General features: G+C 37.5%; 2 protein-coding genes across 3 annotated transcripts; one reads left to right on the forward strand and one right to left on the reverse strand.

The window, feature by feature from the left end:
• Positions 1-45: 45 nt before the first annotated feature.
• Positions 46-15,195, reverse strand: LOC144840577 (uncharacterized). Of its 2 annotated transcripts, XM_078696440.1 has the most exons (17): positions 15,069-15,195; positions 8,553-8,818; positions 7,866-8,074; positions 7,297-7,457; positions 6,701-6,820; positions 6,123-6,296; positions 5,788-5,922; positions 5,376-5,483; positions 5,132-5,228; positions 4,764-4,833; positions 4,380-4,463; positions 4,062-4,180; positions 3,090-3,294; positions 2,748-2,823; positions 2,280-2,346; positions 1,861-2,021; positions 46-1,384 (listed from the first exon to the last, which is right to left on the reverse strand). In XM_078696440.1, the coding sequence occupies exons 1-17, from the start codon at positions 15,146-15,148 to the stop codon at positions 1,267-1,269; spliced, it is 2,250 nt and encodes a 749-aa protein (XP_078552566.1). In that variant the 5' UTR covers positions 15,149-15,195; the 3' UTR covers positions 46-1,266. The 2 variants fall into 2 exon arrangements, with proteins under 2 accessions (XP_078552566.1, XP_078552567.1); XM_078696441.1 differs by lacking the exon at positions 8,553-8,818 and having other exon boundaries at positions 47-1,384; positions 15,069-15,148.
• A 193-nt stretch (positions 15,196-15,388) lies between these two features.
• On the forward strand, positions 15,389-19,286 carry LOC144840616 (essential MCU regulator, mitochondrial-like). The gene is made up of 3 exons (XM_078696498.1): positions 15,389-15,493; positions 16,477-16,687; positions 18,168-19,286. Exons 1-2 carry the CDS (start codon positions 15,431-15,433, stop codon positions 16,681-16,683), a joined length of 270 nt encoding a protein of 89 aa, XP_078552624.1. The 5' UTR covers positions 15,389-15,430; the 3' UTR covers positions 16,684-16,687; positions 18,168-19,286.
• Positions 19,287-21,879: the final 2,593 nt, after the last annotated feature.

Below are 21,879 nucleotides of genomic sequence, written 5' to 3' on the forward strand. Positions count from 1 at the left end.
CAGGTTAATATAGGCCACCTTATTGCTTTGCCAGTGCGTATTAACTTTATCAATTACAAACTCTGCACATAAATGGTAGGTACTATTGTATAGTACTATTTTACTATTCAATGAACAAACATTTAACAATTGTGAATACATCTTTCATACAGATATGGAAAATCTTATAAAAAATCTTAGAATGATAATATATTACATACTCAATTGCATACATATACATAAATATACAGTATAGGTAACAAGCTTAGTTTACATTATATATATAATATTTCAAGGTGTCATACACCACAGTAAGTTATATTTATATATATACCCAACACCTTCTACATTAAATTAACAACTTTTTGGTGAAATGTAACAATAGCTGACAAGTAAGCCTCTTTAAAAACAGTGCACAATGTATGTTAGTTTTAAAAAAACATTTAAGAACATGATTTTCATTAAGTGATTTCAAATCAACATTGAAAATTAATGTAAAATCACATTTGAATACAGAAATACATTTAATGAATGTAATGAATTAATCAACTAAATAGTACTTTATAAAACATTTGATTAACAAATATTGGTTAATCCATTAAACATAAAGGTGCTTATTTCTTAAAATTGGTCAGATGTTTTGCCCTACTACTTACTATTATTTCAGATATAAATAAAATATAAATGATCCAAAAAAAAATTTAAATTGCATTTTACCATTCAGATAACAAAATGGTTGTGATATGATGTCATCGTGCCCATGGGTTTGATAGTGTAGACAGAGCTTTAGTCAACATAGCTAGAGCCAATCTGTGGTTTTACACAAGGAATTTATTCTAGTCCTGTTCAGATTCATGGATCTTCCTTTCCATCTATTCATTCATAATCACTTTCCCAATTGAAAAGGATAATGTATGTGCACATGACATGATGATGTCATATCACTACCATATTTAAGCATGTCACTACCATATTTGGGCACATCACACTTTTTTGTCAAACTAGTTTGATAGTGTAGAGTTTGATAGTGTAGACAAAGCTTTAAAGTACATAGACTGCATGTAATTCACAATACAAATGTCCACAATTGTCACTATATGTATCAATTTAATACCACCTTGGTATACTGACCATTTCTAGCATTACACAAGCACCTGATATGACTGATGCCAATTCTTCCTAGCCACCACTTTTAAGCATATGCATATTACATACATGCTTCACCAGCAAAAGTTGGTGTCTTACATCTTTCCTCTATTCTCTGACAATGTCCTCTTTCTCCATGGCTCAAGACAATCCATATGATTTCAGAAGAGCATCTGGTGATGGCTCACGACCTCTGAACTGTTTGAAGACTTCTGTGGGATGTGTTCCACCACCTAGTGCCAGGACGGTGTTTCTAAATCTAAATAAACAATTTCAATAGAATAAAGATTTCAATTTATTTTCAATAAAAAAATGAAGATGTTGCTGTTATGAAATTCAATGAAAGCGATATGGCACAACGGTAAAGGGTATTAGACTAACATGCGAATGGCATGGGTTCAAATCCTGTTTATGCCATCCTTAGACGAGATACTTTATTCTCATTGCCATGTTAGTCTACGGAAGAGGTCACCCAGTATAAAGAAGACATAATCCTAAAATCAAAATCGTTGTCATCATTTATTGAATTGAATATAACTAAAGCTGTGTCTACACAATGAAACTTTATGTGACCAAAAAATGTGATGTGCCCATATGTGGACAATATGATGTCATATCAGTACCATATTTGGGCATATCACTACCATATTTGAGCACATCACACTTTTTTGTCGAACTAGTTTGATAGTGTAGACAGAGCTTTAAGATGAATTAGCAGTCCGCATATTCCCTTACCTTAAGCCTGTCACTGCTAATGCATCCCTATTTTGTAAGCCAACTTCTTCAAATGCTTCAAAGGCATCTGCAGACATGACCTCAGCCCACTTGTAAGAGTAGTATCCAGCGGCGTATCCAGAGGCAAAGATGTGTTGGAATGAACACGGAAAGCGATCCTCCTATTAGTATAAGAAAAACGATTGTCAGTGTTTAGTAGGATTTGATTTGATTTATTTCGATACCATACCATATATGAACAAAACAGACAATCATTTTGTATGGTACCAGGGATAGCCCTCTAAATCCTCAAAGGGGATTTACATGAGGTGTCCCCCATATGGATATTTAAATTACTGGGCTTTTATGGTTCACTGCACAACATTGTGAATATGCTCACTGTACTGAAATCTGTATAACTAATAAATATGTTGGCTTACCTCGAGTGGTTTTATTACTGTGTATTCCTCAGCTACTCTATTCATTACATCTAGCCATGGATCAGTGCTAATAGCAAAAACAAAAATCAAGTTTTTATTTGTGTTGTCAGAACAAAAGCCCCTTTTCTGTTCTGTTTTTACTGTTCTGTTTTAACTATTCTGTTTCAACTATTCTGTTTCAACTGTTCTGTTTCAACTGTTCTGTTTTAACTGTTCTGTTTTAACTGTTCTGTTTGAACTGTTCTGTTTTAACTGTTCCTTGGTTTGTTTCATGTTAATCAACAACTTTAATGATTTGGAAAATTGCAAATTATGCTGGATAAGGTTTCCAAGTCTTTTGCCCTTTAGGAACAGAGAACTAAAGTATATCATTCCTGCTATAAACTTTTCCCTCAACCATTAGACATATATGTATTGAATTTAAGCTCTAGCAAGCTCATATTGCTGAAATATTGAACTAGTTAATACCTTGTATGTAACTCCATATCAAGTGCAGAAAAGTACAGTTGACGTAGCATCCCTGACCCAGCCATGTACTTACGAGCTGAAAAAAGAAAGAAAAATCATATTAAAAAAAACTGATGAATAAAGATTACCCCAATTGCCTGATTTATTTTACAAATTGGAAACGATTTGAGATTGTGAGGTGCAGAAAACATAAAGCTCTGACTATCAAACTAGTTGGATGAAAAAAGTGTGATGTGCCCACATATGACAGTGATATGATTTCATCATGTCCATATATGGGCACATAACATTTTTTGTTGTCACCTAACATTTGATAGTGTAGACAGAGATACATTTGTTTACCTTTGATAAGCTGATCAAAAAGATGTCTAGGCAATGGTTCCCCTGTTCGATAATGTCCACTTATTAACTTCATTGTATCCTCATCATAAACCCAATTCTCCATGAACTGTGATGGAAACTCAACAGCATCCCATTCTATGTTGTGAATACCAGCTGCAGATGCGTATGGAACCTTGGTTAGCATGTGCTGTAGACCATGACCAAACTAAGGAATAAAAGAAATATACAAGGAATTAAATTAGCAAACAAACTTTAAGCTGTATAGAACCATGGAGGAATTAGAATCAGTTACTACTAGTATTATACGACACAGGAACTGATGGTCAAAGGTTAAATCATGGAGGAATTCTAATGGAATTCTAATTCATCCATCTTCCTGTGTCGTATAGACTATCTAGTAACTTTGATTTGCCACAAAGGAATTACATTAGAACACCTTTGGGACACTTCTATTCGGGGAAAACACCTATTAAGGCGACACTTTCCCGAGAAACAAACAAGTAGACAATGTATCATTTAACACTACACCCTTTTCAGAAGACACCCATATTAAAGGGAAACCCGTATTAAAGGGACACCACTATAAAAGAGACACCCATATTAAAAAGACAACCATATTAAAGGGACAATGACAATGACAATGACAATGACAATGACAATGACAATGATTCTTTATTTCTTTATCGACCCTTTTTCAGGGTATGAAAGAACATTCTTTCAAATCTTAACAGAAACAAACTAAACACTTCCAGACATAAATATTTGGTCTTAATAAATAATTGATATATCGAAAAACAACATCTAACTAAAACAAATACAAAATTTTATGAATAAATTTAGCTAAGTTTGATAGTTTTTTTTTTGATCTGGTATTGAGTAATTTGTGCATTTTGGTCACATATTAAAGGTCACATTGTTAGGACCTAAAAGTTTCCCTTTAATAACAGTAATATAATGAAAGTTCTTACAAACCTCATGGAAAAGAGTCTCCACTTCCCTGAATGTCATCAAAGAGGTCCTGCCATCAACCGGTGGCGACTGATTACAGACCAAGTAAGCTACTGGTCGCCGATTTAGCAGTTCACTTTTATCTATAAAATCAACAGACTTTTCATTCTCATCTTAATCATAATATCTATATCATAATGCTATAGATTTTTAAAAATAAAATATCACCAAAAATGCATTATTAGGTCCTCTGCCTCACATTTATGAAGAAGGCAAGGATACAGTTAATGAATAAAAGACACTACTACATTCTACAAGAAACATTCTATAAGAAGGACATACCAAGACAAGTGTCCATCCAGGCTCCACCCCTTTTCTCAGCTGGTCGACTGAAAGGATCCAGAAAAAAGGATGCTACACGATTACCTGAAACAAATTATACTCATAATCATATTTTCTATTTTCACGCAATCCAACAGCAAGTCTAATATAAATCTTCTACCGCTGTATTGGAGTAAAAAAAGTACAGGATTTGAACACTTAGAATTTGCAAGCAAGCACCAAGCCATAGTGCCATATATTTATGCAAATATTAAGATCTTGAATACATACTCACTCTTAAATAAATTATTTTTGATCATTGTTATGACCAGTGTACTGTTCACTTTAAAGTTTTTTTTAAAAACATGCCAATTAAAGTAATTGAGTCACGAATCAGTATCATACCATTTTTGTCATTGATGTTAAAGAATTTGACGTCAGGATGCCAAGTCTCCACAGATTCATCAAAATCGGGCTGTAAATTAATATTGAAGAAAGCGATAGTTAATCTCTGTCTACATTATCAAACTTTTATGTGACAAAATAATGTGATTTGCCTATATATGGACATGTTGATTTGGGCACATCACACTTTTTTGTCAAACCACTTTGATAGTGTAGACGGAGCTTAAGAAATTAAAAATATAATAGATGAAGACGATGGATCATGGGGTCCAGACTGGGTGTAATTTCATTTGTAGTGTATTTTTATACTCATGTATGATGTAGAGTAAGTGTGCTGACACATTCAGCTATTAAAGATATTTACTTACTATAATTTGAACATTAAACAGGAAAGATGTTAAGTTGAAAAGCCCATGTAGAACTTTTGGTAGAGGAAAATATGGTCTTAAGATTTCATCATTCATTCTAAAGATAAAAATTAGAAACAATGAGATTTCACAAAGAAGTTTGGCAATCTTGGGAAGTGGGTTTGTGCCAGTAAAATTCATTCAATTGAGCCATATCCTTAGTTAAATTGTGCATAATTTTAATCATAATTCACAATGCTCATACTTGAATAAGTGTTCTCTGCGTCTTTCCGACCAATACGCCATATCCCACAACTGCAGCTTACCCTGGAAGCCATTCTCATTTGCAAAACTTTGCAACTCAGAATACTCTCTAAAATAAAACCAGGAAAATAATTTACACAGACACAGTTACACATTTATGTAGGTAATAATTCATTTTGTACATGGAAATAAAGAGTTAGCAATTTAATTATTTTACACCAAATCTGATGCGTCTTCGTGAAGAATAACTCTAAAGACATACTTTAAATTCGGGTGCATTTTCAAAACGGAAATTTAGATGCATATTTAGACGCAGAGTTACTGCAATGGGTCATACATGAAACCTGTTTTACCAACTTACAATCCGGAAACTTGTTTCCTTAGATACATAACAGACAAAGTAGGGTACTTACTTTTCTGATGCTATTTTACTTTTGTCCTTCAAACTATTAATAAGCTTCCAAACATTGTCAACATTGGAAGCCATTTTCATTTCTAAAGACAGTGCTGCAAAATTGTCATATCCTAGCAGACCTGCTTTCTCTTTCCTATTTAAATAAAAGGAAATATTTGGGGTTTTTTAGCAAGCATCAGTTAACTTTTGAGTTCAGAAGTTAATTGGGCTAGGGTAACATGACCATGTGTGCACCCTCAATCAATCAATCAGCAAGTACAAGACAATTCGTTCTTAACAGATAACACAAATCTTAATCTTTCTCATAACTTGTTACTTGTTAAAAATTCTCACCTAAGCTTTCTAATGTCTTCAATAACCTGAGTGTTGTCGTGAGCGCCCTCGGAGGCTCGTTTTATGAATGACCGATACAGAGATTCCCGCAAGGCCGGATTCTGTGAGTGCTTCATGAAAGGTTCAAAGCATGGCATATCTAGGGTCACCTTCCAAGGACCACTTTTATAATCACTAATGCAAAATGGAAAAAAGGTTAAAATTTATAAATGATTGTAACACATTTTCTAGACCCCATTAACATTTTAGTCCACACTGCTCTGAATTCTATGCATGTCATTTAATTCACATAATCCCTGCATTGCTAGACATTTGTACCTAAGTGCAACTCCATGAATAACTAAATTTAATATGTATAAAGCTCTGTCTACACTATCTAGTTTGACAAAAAAATGTGTGTGCCCAAATATGGTAGTGATATGAAATCATCATGTCCATATACAGGTCAAATAAAGTTTGATGGTGTAGACAGAGCTTTAGGAGAAAACATTCATATAGTGGTCAGATTAGTGATTCTTTAAACCGGTGTTTGGCAAAATCAAGGTATTTAGTAAAGGCATACCCCTGATGTCAGTTACCTTGGTTTCTCTTCTGCGTTGTTGGCCATTAACTGTAGCAAAGTATCTGGAAGTCCTTCTACATCTTTCTTGTCTGTCAATTTTAGATCAAAGGCTTTTGTAGAGTCCAATACATTATTACTGATAAAATGAAACATAGCAACAGATACATTTAACTTCTTTCTTTAGTCCTAAATATTGTGCTTTGTTTTATCTCAGAGGACCTCTGAGGACGCACATTTCTGTTTGGGGATTTAGAGGGCAATACTAGAGGCCAAACAAAATGACTGCGTTGTTTTTATTTGTACTTGTATGGTATCAAAATAAATCAAATCTTAGTTATTGTTTTAAATGTATTTATATTGTATAAATTTTATTAAATATTAATATCTTTTGTTTTGACAAACTGCACAGGTAATCCTCTGTTAATGGTTAATAATTACTTTACTGGGAGACCAAATCTTGAATTTTCCTAAAAACATTTTTTTGATGAAAAAACCTCAATAGTCTGCCTTATCCTGTCAGTGGGTCTCAACATCCAGTTGCCTCTCTCTACCCTTGACAGTAAAAATACATTTATTTTTCTCTGTTTTGCTACATCAGCGTTTTATACTTACCTAAATGTGTTACCCAGAACAGCTAAATCTTGACTAATCTTGTTAAACCTGTCTTTATCTGAACCAGTTAACTCAGCTCCTCCTAGTCTAGAACCAAGGACGGCAGAACTGATGATTCGTACTTGTGCCCTATCCAGGCCGCCACTGTTCTTATTAAGCTCCTGAAAAATTATAATCAATCTAATAATAAGCTCTTTCTTAATATTATTGATATCAATAAGAAAAGTAGTAGTAGCACTTAAAACAAATTGTTAACAAGGAGGAATAGTAAATACCTTAGAAGTCTATTATAATAATAAAGAACGATAAAGAGTATTTCAAAACTAATTCCTAAGTATAGTTGCACACCATATCTTCATTTCAGAAGAGTTCGACTAATGCCCCCTTTCACACCATCTAGAAAAACTCTGGAGTTTACCCACGCACTGGGGCCTCGCCACCATGCCACGCACTGGGGAGTCAACATTAGCAAAAATCTGTTCACACGTACACACACATTGCATCAACACCGGCATTCTGTATGGTGTGCTAGGTGTTTTGAAAGTGGCAAAAGACTGTTTTCCACCTACCTTCATAGCATTATAAACATGTTGGCTCTGTGCAACTGAACTGGAGATTTTGACCACATCTGGTTGAGCATCTTGATGTGCTTTCCTCAGCTTGTCACTATTCTTTACACCATTTAAGTGACTGATCACACTCCATGCATAGGAAAGTCGAGAGCCAAGCAATTCTAGCGGTTCTGCCACTGACTGCCATGTCTTGACTTTGGTATCATCTATAAAGAACAAATCAAGTTAATAATCCAATGTAAAACAATTTTTCATTTAAAGCCATTTGCTTGATTTATAGTACTACAGATTAAAGGCTAGCTCACATAACATTACTAAACACTCTGTGTTTGTGATTCCTGTCTAAGGATAGTTACTGGAGGCTTGTCCTTGTGTCCTATTTGGAAGATCACATGACTGCAAGACACCCAAAGACTGTTATTTGAATCATTGAGTTCACAAACCTAACTAGTTTATCAAGAGGGTGCATTTCCTAACTTCTGCAAACTAGTTTGCCATACACTTAGCATACTTTTGTTGTCAAACTCGGAGTTGGCAAACTAGTTTGCTAGGGTACACTTGGCTGTGCAAAACTCCACTCCCAAAAACTTGTTATCAAAACTAAACTTTATGGAACCTTTTTTTGTGTAAATGGAACCATAGTGACTACATTAATAATGGATGTACTTAAAAAAAATAAACCACCTTTTAATCCAGCTTCTAAATTTTTCAAATCAGTCTCTGTTTCTTGTACGAGGTGTTTCACTGCAGGTACAACATGATCTGGTGAAATAGCCTTGAACCTAGGCAAGCCTTTCTGATCTAGTAGAGGATTGTCACGGACATCATAGGCAGGTGAAGAACACATAAACCTGGAGATGGGTAGATATGTGAGTGCAGCACATGATGATGCTGGCGACGCAAGATGTGTTATGATTACGATTGTTATTATAACAAACAGAACTTGCAGTCTGTGAAAAATGGACGTGACATGTCAAAATGGCAGGTTGGTATTGAAATGTGTGGAGTGGGAGATGTAACAAATTATGGATGACACTACTACTACTGCGGCGTCAATTAAAGTGTAAATTTACATTTTCTTACAGGTCTATTGTACATTATAATAAAAAAAATATTAAATTACATACTATTCAGTCAGTATTCTACTATTCTGCCATGGTGCTTATCACTTCCAAAATAATAAGTATAAACTTTAAACCTATACATTTTTGTATTAAAAATTTACAAATTGCGCAAAAAAAAAAATTCAAAATTGGGCCTGATTATCTGTAGTGAAATACTCCGAAAAATGGTTCAGTCTACAGAGTGATCCAAGGTCATATGCGTTGTTTGTGTATGTATGTTTAGCGTGCATTATAAGAGATAACAGAATATTGTAGTACTAGCCACAGGGCTATGAATCCGAAGGAGGCAAGCCCAGTTCAAAAAGTAAGTACACCTCATTCTGCTAGTCTTGTTTGTACTCTCGGCCGATTTACTACATTGGCGCTGCGAGCAGGGTCCGAACCTGCATGGGAACAACATAAGTATAGTGCAAATGATTACATAAATAATATGCCTCCAAAATCCAGACTTGTATCTATAAATGTCTGCGACATTGCAGACCTACAATTAGAATATCACCCCGGACAACATTGGAGATATAAAGGGATTGGGGAAAACAAGATTTGCCAAATGGTTTGACTTCACCCTAAATCCAAAGCGGGAAGGGATTGTAACCACAATACGCCATGACATACCTAGTGGACTCACGAAACGAAACTAGGGCTGGGAGGCCAGTTAAAATCCCACTAAAGCGATCTCCTGCAAGGTTGGATATCTCAAAGAGTGGTTGTGAAATTCTGTGTGGGTTGTCTTGACACTGGGCAGTATATACCTCACCAGAACTATACCACCCTGACTGAAGCAATGACAGCCTACGAGAAGTACACTGGCCTGAGAGAACTCTGAACTTTAGCGAGTGGCCAAGCAGTTAAGACAGTGGAACCGTAATTACGTCGCCATAACAACTTCTCAGATAAAGACTATAAATCATAGGTCCAGTGTACACATAGCTCATGTGAACTTTAAAGAACCTAAACTCTGCATTTGAAGCCGCATGTCCGGTTTACCACCATGTCTAAACATCTGGAACGTCAAACCCCATTCAGGTATAGAGAGGAATCTTCTGAAAGTGGGGAGGAGGTAGAGGTCCGACAGGTTGGTAAGTTCGAAAAGGGTTGGACTCTCCCCACGAAACCTGTCGTCCCTGGGCCCGTAGATAGGAAGGATCAACACAATCGCAAGGTTCCTCCGCGTTCGACCCAACCCAACACCGAGACCCGGATGGAAGCAGTCGAATGTCAACTGAACACGAATGTTGACCAGTTGATGACCAACATCCGCCAGCTGATGACCCGGTTCGACAGTCTATTAACTGCATTGCAGCCATCACCTAAAGCAGGTAGACGGTATTCAACCTCACCCCCGAAAGTGTGTTATGAATGTCAAGAACCAGGTCACTTCAGGAAGGACTGTCCGTAGTTAGCCCGACAAGCTGAGGCAGCCGTCAAGGCACACTAGTCTGAAAAACCAATCGTTATCAACAGAGTACGATCCAACCGAGCCTTATACACCACGGTCTACGTAAACAAGACTGAAGTGACAGCTGTTGTGGACACGCCTGCAGACCGGACAATACTCTCAGATAACGTATATTCCCATCTAGTTCCTAAACCACCTATTGTGGCCATTCTCAACTTTACCCTAGCGGGTACAGTACTGGTTACAAGGTGGGACCTATTCATTTTAGGCTAGGGTCGAATGCCTACACTGAATTCTTGTATGTAGCACCGATTCAAGATGAAATGGCACCATGGTAGACTGCGGACAACTGCTATTAACTGTTGGTGCAATTACAGTCTCTCTGCGGGAAATCGGGAACACAAACCCCTCCAGCGTAGAGTGATACCCCCTCACTCTGCAGTGCACGTCCAATATCAACTTTCACCTAACCATTTACCTCTACCAGACTTTTTTATATATCCAGAGATCAACGCTTCTGTGGCGATTCCAGCTACCACATCGGGGTTGCGCACTCCGCAACTGTGTGTGGTCAACACCTCTGACACCTTGAAACAGGCAAGGGACAATGCTACAGCCACAGAAGTTGACCAGGTGGAGGAGAGTGAAGTCAACGCCGCAGATGTATGTTCCGTAACCAGTCATGATGAACCTGCTTCGGCGGTACTCAGTCATCTGGTGGACATGCTGGAAGCGTCCCGTGCAGATCTCTCCGACCCTGAATTCGCACAATTGTCTTCTTTCATCATCCAGCATGAAGAAGTTTTTGCTTCGCATCAGTCCGATATTGGCACTTTCAAAGATATCGAGCACGCCATAGATACAGGCAAGGCCTTAGCTATCAAGCAATGGCTCCGACCAACGCTGCTTCGCTTTGCTGGTGAAGAGGAGGAGGAGATAAAAAAGATGTTACGAGCTGGTGTGATTCAACCCTCCATCTCAGAGTGGGCATCACCACCAGTCCTGGTACGGAAGCGTGACGGCTCTGTGCACTTCTGCATAGACTATCGGGCATTCAATAATATCACCACCAAGGATGCCTATCCGTTGCCGTTAGTAAGGGATTGCATCGATACGTTATCTGGAAAAATCTATGGGGGTACTGGCAGGTCCCAATGAAGGAGGAGGACCAGAGGAAAACTGCGTTCATCACCAAGCACGGTTTGTATGACTTCGTCAAAATGCCATTTGGCCTTTCTAACTGCCCGGCTACGTTTTCTCATGCCATGTTAGTACTACTAGGATCATATTAGCATTTCTGATATTGTCGTGATGGGCAAAACCTTTGAAGACCACCTGAATAACTTAACCACTGTCCTGGGAAGATTTAGGAATGCCAACCTTAAAACTAAAACCCCAAAAGTGTGTTTTATTTCAGAGAAAGATAGAATTTCTTGGATGTGTTGAAGAAGCTGCGGAAGTACGCCGCCGAGATTATGGGGAGACCGGAGTCCACCTTGGACGACCTGGTCCCCTAACTAAACAACGAAAAGGCCATCGGTCCACATGTAGGCAGCATTGACCAGAAGACCCTGGACCTGATGTTCGATCTACAAGCTGCAATAGGAGGGCCACCAGATGCCCTAATCCACTGGCGCTATATGGTTGCGATGGCACAGCGAATGGATCTTGCAAGGATGAGCCAGCAAGTGTAACCGCAATAAGAAAACCGGTCTTGTATCTCCATAGGTTGATTTCGGCGCAACCGATATCCGGTTGACGCAACGAGTAGATGGAAGGTGGTGCCCCCTGTCCATAGAGGAGGAGGAAACTCGGCAGTGATTGCTCAAAGTGGAGACTGCCCTTGCATCGGTGCCAGAACCACCATCAAGCGCACCAACAGCGGATCCACAACCCTGGCGGAAGAACCTGTGTGTGTGTTCCCAGGATGCGTGTACGAGGCGGTACACAACATGAGGAGGCATGTGTGGTCTCATTATCTTCCCACATGCTTCAAGCAGCCAGCCACCCCACAGAAGACACGAACCAAGCTGTGCCTGCTGCAGAAGTAAGCTGCCGAGATTATGGGTAAACCGGAGTCCACCTTGGACGACCTGGTCCCCCAACTAAACAACGAAAAGGCCATCGGTCCACATGTAGGCAGCATTGACCAGAAGACCCTGGACCTGATGTTCGATCTAAAAGCGGCAATAGAGGTCCTAATCCACTGGCGCTATATGGTTGCGATGGCACAGCGAATGGATTGTGCAAGGATGAGCAGCCAAAGCTGAGGCCAAGAATTCCCTAGCCCAGCCACCCGGCCTAAGAACGGCGCACAAAGCTCGCCCACTAAGAGAAGGCACAGGTCACCATCCCGCTCCAGGCGGGAGATAAAGAAGGCAGTACACACTACAATTTCAATCCGGAATGCTTGCGCTCCTATTTGAGGCTGTCTTCTCTAGCGACACTGACGGAAACTTTACTAGCTGAGCCAGCAGACCTTTAGGGGTGTAGCTATCTTTTGCAACCCACCCTCCTACCCTTCAGCAAAGGAGATTTATCGCCTTCAGCGAGATGAGTATGAGGTGAGGGTTGGGTGCACCCGAAGGATATATCTCCCAACTCTCCCGACGGAAGGCCTGGTGTACTCCAGCGTTACCCTCGGGGAGGTTGGCATGGACGACTCTGTTCCAGTAGCCAATTGGTTCTGACAGGAGGAGATGTTACGCTGCCTTCTCGCACAGGGTTTTTCACCACATCACCTAGCGATCTACCTGAATCTCGCAACGATCCAACGGCAGAGACGTGCTACAAGAACTACTAGCACTGATTCCAAAGAGTGTCACATCCTACTCCACAACTTCTCCTCGACTGTGTTGATGGTCGATAGGTTTAGGAGTGTTTTCCCCTAACCTACTTCAGTTCTTCCAAACTGATGACCGCCGCCTGTTGTTGGAGTCTGATGGGCCCCACTTTCTGTTCCTGTCAGAAACCCTGGGCTGGGTCAGTCATGATTCAGTGCGATTACTGCAACGTTTGGTACCACAGTTTCACCTTTAGACGCCCTAAACATCGACCGCTACAAATGCACTAACTGTAGGGACTGAGGGGTCCAAGTTGAAGAGATTGTAGGGTACCGCTGCCTAACTATTTTTATGTTCTTGTATCTCCATAGGTTGATTTCGGCACAACCGATATCTGGTTGACGCAACGACAGGTAGAAGGAAGGTGGCGTCCCCTGTCCATAGAGGAGCAGGAGGAAACCCGGCGGCAATTGCTCGACGCTGCACCTACCCCAGCACCAACGGCGGAGGTCAGTGAAGACATCACCAAAGTGGAGACTGCCCTTGAATCGGTGCCAGAACCACCATCAAGCGCGCCAACAGCAGATCCACGACCCCGGCGGAAGAACCTGTGTGTGTTCTCAGGGAGGCGGTACACAACATGAGGAAGCATGTGTGGTCTCACCATCTTCCTGCATGCTTCAAGCTGCCAGCCACCCCACAGAAAACCTGAGCTGTGCTTGCTGCGGAAGTACGCCGCCGAGATTATGAGGAGACCGGAGTTCACCTTGGACGACCTGGTCACCCAACTAAACAACGAAAAGGCCATCGGTCCACATGTAGGTGGCATCAACCCTGGACCTGATGTTCGACCTACAAGTGACAATAGGAGATGAGCCTATATGGTCGCGATGGCCCAGCAAATGGATCTTGCAAGGATGAACCAGCTAGCCGCCGAAGCTGAGGCCGAGAATCCCCTCGCCCAGCCACCCGCCGAAGCTGAGGCCGAGAATTGCCTCGCCCAGCCACCAGCCACCCGGCCTAAGAACGCCACACGAAGCTCGCCCACCAAGAGGAGGCACAGGTCACCACTCCCTCCAGGCAGGAGACGAAGAAGGCAGTACAGACTATACTAGGAGTGTTCGATGTCCATTTCCATCCGGATCGCTTGGGCTCCTATTTGGGGCTGTCTTCTCCAGCGACGCTGACGGAGACTTTACTAGATGAGCCAGCTGGATCTCACACTAACTAAGCCGGTACGACCTGTCGGGGGTGTAGCTATCTTTTGCGACCCTTCCTTCTACCCGTCAGCGAAGTATTATTAGATTAATAAAGGTGGCGTAAGCTAAAAAAACTGTATATCTGTGTCTACTATTGCAATTGCTTGGAAGAGAGAGAAATTGAAATTGAGTCCCTTTTTTAGACTAAATGAATTATTTGTATAGAAAAAAAAATGTTTAGTGTAATCATAATATATAATAATATTTTAATAAATCATTATGGTGAACAATTATAAATCCAATTCGTTTTCGTGGACCCGATCGTCTTCCTTTATATTATAATGGGTCCAATTGTCTAATTATATTGGGTCTGATCGTCCATGGCCCGATCGTCTATCAATCTTACAACATATCTTACTGGTAGTAACTGGTAGCCTGATCATCTATTGCTTTTAAAAAGGCCTTCTCTAGAATCTAATAGGCTGCCCTCTATTATCCTACGTAGTAGCTAGCTAGTTATTACAGTATAAAGGGGATGATGATGCCTAACTAAGCCTAGCTAGCCCACTGTAATAATGCAGTACTAATAAGTAAGAATAAGCCTACACAGGCCAGGCAAGATATAGATAGAGGAGAGAGATAATAAGAGGCCTAGCCTCATAAGGCCTATACTATTGGGTCTAAATAATAAATACCTCCTCCATGGACATCGTTTTAACTTTATAATCATTTCACGTGAACTGATTTTGCAATAATACAGTAAACCCCGTGCCATTTATCAAATGAATGAAAAAACACGACGTGAAGTTTTTACCCGACGTGTGAAAAAGAGGAGGATCAAAAGTTCACGGTCAAGATCTACCTATTTATTGGATCTACCAACAATTTATTTAACTTCTAAAATAATTATATTGTTATTAAAAATATAGACAAAAAGCAATATTTGAAAATGAAATATTAACTTAAGCTATCTATGTATTTTATGTATTTACTTATCTGAATTTAATTAGAAATGGATTTGTTGACCTTATCAAAATATCAACACAAACAACGAAAAATGGCGTCAATGGTTAGAGGACGGCAATTGCTAAAACTAAAGCAGTCTTTCTTCGGGTTTAAAGTAAAATTATCTATTGCTTTTATTTACCATATTAAGTAGGCCTATAAGGATTTTAAATGTTTGTTTTGTAAAATTATGTAGATTTAGTTGTGCATATAGTAGATTAGTTACTATGATTAGTGTAATGGTAGGCCTAGCGTCCAGACATGGACTGTACTCTGGGGCCTAGCCTATATTTCAACTAATTTATGATATAGGCCTAGTAAAGTTATAACTAGGCCTAGTCTAGACCAAAGTTTAAAAAAAAATTTTTTTTACTAGGCCTAACTAACTTAAACTAGCCTATGCCTAGACTAGGGCCTAGCCTAGGCCTACTTTGTAGTATATAGTTGTGAGGCCTAGGTAGGATTATTAGTAGTACTTGCTTTGTTTGTTAGCACGATAGCGCCTACAATTTTGCAGTTATCAATTATCATACATTTACGGTGTAAATAGGTATACCGTAATCCCGTATATATACTTACTGTTACAGAACATGCCTATTGAAATTTAAGAATATTGGTTCATTATAATATTATTCACAAATTAATACCCAGTTTCTGAGTGCTTTTATTTATATTTGTTATTTTTATAATTGGAATGTTTTGCCTCTTTCGTTCCAAAACATACAAAATGTAAATAGTTTGAACAAAAATATTATTTATTATCAAACAATACTTAGCGGCCATGTTTTTATTAATATACCGTATTTACCTTTAGCAATTGAAAATGTATCAATATGATTCATACTGCAATTGAAATGTACCGCTTTACGTCTTATTTTTTCATTTCTGTGTCTTATATGTTTTTTTTGCTTTTGAATGATTTGTTTTTGCCGTCCCTGACACAAGCTTTTGCTTTTTTGGTGACGCCACCATTTTGGAAATAAATGTTGATATTGATTGATTGACCATAAATTCATGTTATACCAGATTACTGTATATGTAAACATCAAGGATTTGAATTAATATTATTACACAACATCACTATTTTTTCCCTTGAAGAGCAATCATGTTGCTAACCAGTTTGTTAGGAATGTTGTAACCAATACCAACGGTGCTATTCTGCCTGCTCCAAGCAGAGTACGGTTCGGTCTGCCTATAGTCGCCATCGTAGTCGCACCATTCATGTATGTCGGTGCCACCATCAGTAAAGAAGGTGCCGCCTTCTTGGAAGAAAATGACATTTTCGTTCCTGAAGATGATGATTAAAAAGGTAATTACAATCGACTTGAGGGAAGTGGGTGGCTATATATTTTTAAATTTTTATTTTCAAATGCACTTTCTTAATTTTCACATACCTGGCCTAAGATTATTTCTGCGAAAAGACCCTTGAAAATGTATTGTCCCTAAAAACATGAACAATAAAGATTAATTAAATCAGACTTATATATTACCGTATATCTTCTAATAGTAACCCACACTCTAATAGTAAACCCCCTTCTAATAATAACCTACCTTATACAGTAAGTCAATCTATAATAACCCACTACTCTAATAGTAACCCATGGGAGTTACTATTAGAGTCACAAAAACTTATGATGCAGCCGTATTTTGAAAATAAGGAGATAATGCATGTTGATCTCGGGAGTGGAGGAGGATTGAGTGTTTTTGATTTTATAAAATAAAGTTAGAGTTCCACTAAATTTGTTTATTCGTACTGTTTTATTATTTTGCTATGAGTTGCTGTCCGGAAAAGTTGGGGGTGGGTTACTATTTTCAGGTGCCTAATTCAAGATTAGTAATAGTAACCCACTACTCTAATAGTAACCCCCCCCCCCCCCCCTTCTAATAATAACCCACCCTAAAAAACAATCAAAGAATAATAACCCAGGATTACAATTAGAAGATTTACGGTAAGTACAGTATATGAATATAAAGTTTTGTAGTTTTAATAGTTAATAACTTCCGTTAAAAAATAGAAAAACAATTGCTTTTGCTTATAAAAATACAAAATAAATTTAATTTAACCCATTTAAAAAACCCATTGGCTATTGTAATTGACTATTTTTTGCTTTAAATTACAGTTTTTTCAGATAAATATTTATTGTTTTTTGATTCAATTTTTGGTCAAAGTGAATAACTATTTATATGGTACATTAAAATGGCATATTCAACAACAAACATTGGGGTTTTTTCAGTATATCTCATTTTGCCAGTACAGTAGAACCTTCGTTTTACGTACCCTGATTTTACGTTCCCTTGATTTTACGTACGCTTAAATGACCGATGACGTCATCATTTTCTTACATTGAGGGCGCAATTTAACAACAACAAAGCACAAAGCCATGGCTGTGTGAGGAACTCATGTGCATTTCCCTACAGCAGCAACTGTTTTTATTGATAGAAAATACAAGAACATTGATATTTTATTTATAAAACTTTATTTAAACTAAATCGCACAGCCTGTATATACTGTACTTAGGCCTCACATCTTGCTAGGCCTGCTATCCTGGCCTAGATAATAGTCTAGGCCTAGGAAGGGCCTAGCTAAGCTAGTGACCAGCTGCATGCTGTAGGCAAACACGGCAGCCTTTTTAGCTACGATCTACGTATTTGGGGGTCAATTTAAGGTCAACCTTGATTTTACGAATCCCTTGTTTTACGTACGCCTTTCGGTCCCGTACCGTACGTAAAATGGAGGTTCTACTGTATTATTATTATACCATTTTTCATTGTTGTTTTTTACTTTACAGGAAATCAAAACAGTTTTAAATAGCCCCCTCAATTTCCAGTTACATCCCATCGTATAAATCCTGTGTGCAATAGCAGTGTTGTCCATTCAAGTCATAATATTGTTCAAAATATTATCTCAATAAAAGTTAATAGACTTACCAGCAACAGAAAAGGACATCATAAATATCGGACAAACATATACTTATTAATATTAATGATTAATTCTATATTATTTGGCTAGGTTAGGCTAAAAAAATGTACAATTACAAAGACAAATTTTTCTCTTAACACAATTCTTTATAATGTAGCTTAGGTGGTTATTAAAAGTGTTTCTTAACATCCATAAAGCTCTGTCTACACTATCAAACTTGTGATGTGCTCATATATGAGGACATGGTTATGTCATACCACTACCACCATATTTGGGCACATCACACTTTTTTTGTCAAACTAGTTTGATAGTGTATAGAAAGAGGTTAATGTAAATTTATGCATTTTTTATTCGAATAGGAACCATAGTTTTGTTCTATACCATCTTATGAATGTGTAACAAAGGGTTGTTCTGTGTAGCATTTGGCTACTGTACAAAGGTTCCCTGATATAGATAATGTTTTCCTCATCCATACTGTATTTTTACATTATTCGATTTGTTCTGAATGCACTGTTATAGTATATAAGCTAAATTAACGTTTTTTAACAGCATTTTAATGATAAATGGTAAATAAATATTTCAGTTTAAGTCATAAAATAAAATAACTAAGCTACAAAATAAAAGAACAGTAGATAGAAGCAAAGAACTTATAAGTTCTTTGATAGAAGTTATGAAATTAATAAATTTGATCATAAAACAGATACCTTTATAAACATAATAAAATACACAGTGTATTGATTATTGTTGAAAATTGTAAAGTGAGCTTTTATTATTTTAATGTACAAAACAACAATCAACTTTATAGTGTTTGTATTCATTGGTGGTGGCATACACAGAATATAACTGTACTATTTTCATTTATATTTTATCGATTTATCTTATCACACTAGGTACTGTAGCTTACTTATATACTATTCATTAGATAGTCTTGAATACAATTTGTATGAAAATGTAAAAGTTATGAATAATAAATTATTAATGTAATGTATTTAATCATCTGTTTCATAATGTTTCTACATATTCTCTGTGCATTCGATGTTTAATTTATTATAAGTCGAGGGAAAAAAGAAATGTGTAGCCTACCTAGCCTCTAAAGCGTGGTTCCCACTATAACGCACTATTGACGCAAAATGCTTTATTGCGTAATCAACAGTGGTGCAAATATCGCAAAAAAAATAATTAACATAAGTTAATAGGCCTATTAGCAAGATGATGAAGTCCGGAGATCAAAGGGTTTATCTGTGGCTGCGACATGATCAGTTCCACGCCCATCCATTAACACGGGAGTTTTTAACAAACATCACCAGTGCCCACGCGCCGCGGAGAATATGTACATAATAGACCTACATGTAGTACTGTTGATATTTGTCGCTGCCAGACATAAGATCAAATGACTGTTACGCGTTCCTATCTTGGCAATGTGGGCTCAGTGTTCTGATACTAGGTAGATACACCAAATACCACTCTGAATTTGCAAGAAATATAGCTTACCAGACAGTTTAAACTTTAGTAGCTTTTTACAAGATTTCAATTGCTTAAACTTGACGAGAACGATTATGATAGAGACATATATCAAACATGCTTGACAGACACTTGAGGAGAAAACTAAATCCATGCTATATTTTAGATGGTATTTAATGTGCATTAATAATACCAGACATAACTAGAAATTCGCTAGACAACTTAAACTTTACTGGAAACCACCCAAACGTTTAAGCTTGTTGGTTCACAATCGTTAGAAAGACAACGTAAACTTTAACAACTTAAATAATAGGTAATGCAAACATTAATTATGTCTATTGGAAAGATTGTGATGTTATCAGACAACTTAAAATTTACAACGCAAACATTGCTTATATTATATATTACCATTACAACTTTTTACCGCGCAGACTGTATTACAAAATTAGAAAGATGTAGAAAGACTACAACCAGAGTATATTTCTAACTTTTACTTCAGACGTAGAAGACTCAACTAAATTTAAAAGATGCCATTTCCATTCCATTAAACATAGCCAACGGATTTTAAAGATCATTACGGGTTGTCGAAATAAGATGACGAAGTACGTATAGTGAAGATGGTCACTGGTTAACGTGCATGCCGAGTTCCATTCCCATACTCCAGGGTTCAATCTTGACCTGGTACCAAGGGTGCAACTCACGTCTACTGGATTAGACTAGTTTGTAGGTACAATGTATAGTTATATTCATCATAGTTAATTAATACTAGCTGTTGACTGTGTATAAAATATTAAAACAACACACAAATATTGTATATTATGAACCATAGACCTAACGGTGGAGTAAAGTTGTTGTTTAGATGTTCGGTTACCGATCTCTGTAAAAATTCAAATGTTGCCTGATTTTAAGATTTTTCTCTTTTTTTCGACTAAAGTGAACCGGATTTACATCTCTCTGACAGTGGCGTAACGACCAGCAGCAGTGCCCAGAGGAAATTAAAAATATTATGTCGAAGAAGGCTAAACACGCCCGAGGCCTTCAGCGTTGGAGGGCCACTTAGGTTTCCTAAACAAGGGGTCTCAGGCCTCTGCGTTACGCCACTGCTCTCTGGAGGTTAGTGACTGTCATTCTTGTGAATCCTTGGCTGTGTAGGCCTACTTATAGTATACCGTATACGTCAAAGGAAACTAATTACCCTGCACTGGTATACCAGTACGACTAGGTGGATTCGAACCGAGATAGGCCTATAGTAAACCGGTATCAAAATATAACAGTTGACTTCTTGTTGACCTTTAAGAATATTATATTGCTGGTAATCCAAAGCGGCGACATACCTCGAAAGAAATTAATTAATACAGTAACACACTCCCATCACATATTTAAATATTCAATTAGTCCATAAAAAGTCAAATCCCTATTAATAAAAGTCCCGTGGCACCGCTTTTATAAAGGAGTTTATTTCAAATGATCGTTCTATTTGTGACTACTGTCGAAAAATATAATTAAAATTCAGATTTATAATAAACAATAATAATAAGTATTTTAAACCAGGAGCTATACTTTTAATATAACACTACATCTACTACAACACTACTTTTATTTGGTATTTCAATACAACCTTCTTCTAAATTACAATATTATGCAATTCTTTTTCACGTTTATTTTGTTCCCCTTGTGTATTACTATGATACCTGTTATCATTGTTTCACATAACTTGTATTATTTTTGAAGTGTGAAAAATTGAATAAAAGAAATAAATAAAGAACTAATCGTTGGAAACGCTCTACAATCCCTAACATTATTGATAGAATGAATGAAGCTTCTAAAACTAAAACTTTGTAGGTTTATAACATTAATAATAATTAACGAATTAGTGATTACCGCATTCTTTGGTTTATCTGGGTCTTTTAGCTTTTTAAAGAATTTTAAGGGATTTTTAATGATCTGATTTACTGTGTTCTTGTATATATTATATTGTTGGTGGAGTCTTTTAAATTTTTACTTTGTACGTTGTTTGCAGAATTATTCAGCCGTTGGCTGCCTTCTGTTTGTACTATTTATGTGTTTTTTTATGAATAAATAAATAAATACCTATAAATATCATAACTGGGTATACATCC

The sequence above is a fragment of the Antedon bifida genome, chromosome 4, assembly GCF_963402885.1.
Source record: "Antedon bifida chromosome 4, ecAntBifi1.1, whole genome shotgun sequence".
NCBI lineage: Eukaryota > Metazoa > Echinodermata > Crinoidea > Comatulida > Antedonidae > Antedon > Antedon bifida.

What these genes read in the sequence shown, in the direction of transcription:
- LOC144840616 (XM_078696498.1), top strand. Translation starts at nt 15,431, where the DNA reads ATGGCGTCAATGGTTAGAGGACGGCAATTGCTAAAACTAAAGCAGTCT. An exon ending in AGTCTTTCTTCGGGTTTAAA is followed by an intron (nt 15,494 to 16,476) that starts GTAAAATTATCT and finishes TTTCCCTTGAAG; the next exon opens with AGCAATCATGTTGCTAACCA.
- LOC144840577 (XM_078696440.1), bottom strand. Translation starts at nt 15,148, where the DNA reads ATGGCACGGGGTTTACTGTATTATTGCAAAATCAGTTCACGTGAAATG. An exon ending in GTTCTGGGTAACACATTTAG is followed by an intron (nt 6,821 to 7,296) that starts GTAAGTATAAAA and finishes TCATTTTATCAG; the next exon opens with TAATAATGTATTGGACTCTA. An exon ending in TTAGCAGTGACAGGCTTAAG is followed by an intron (nt 1,385 to 1,860) that starts GTAAGGGAATAT and finishes TTGTTTATTTAG; the next exon opens with ATTTAGAAACACCGTCCTGG.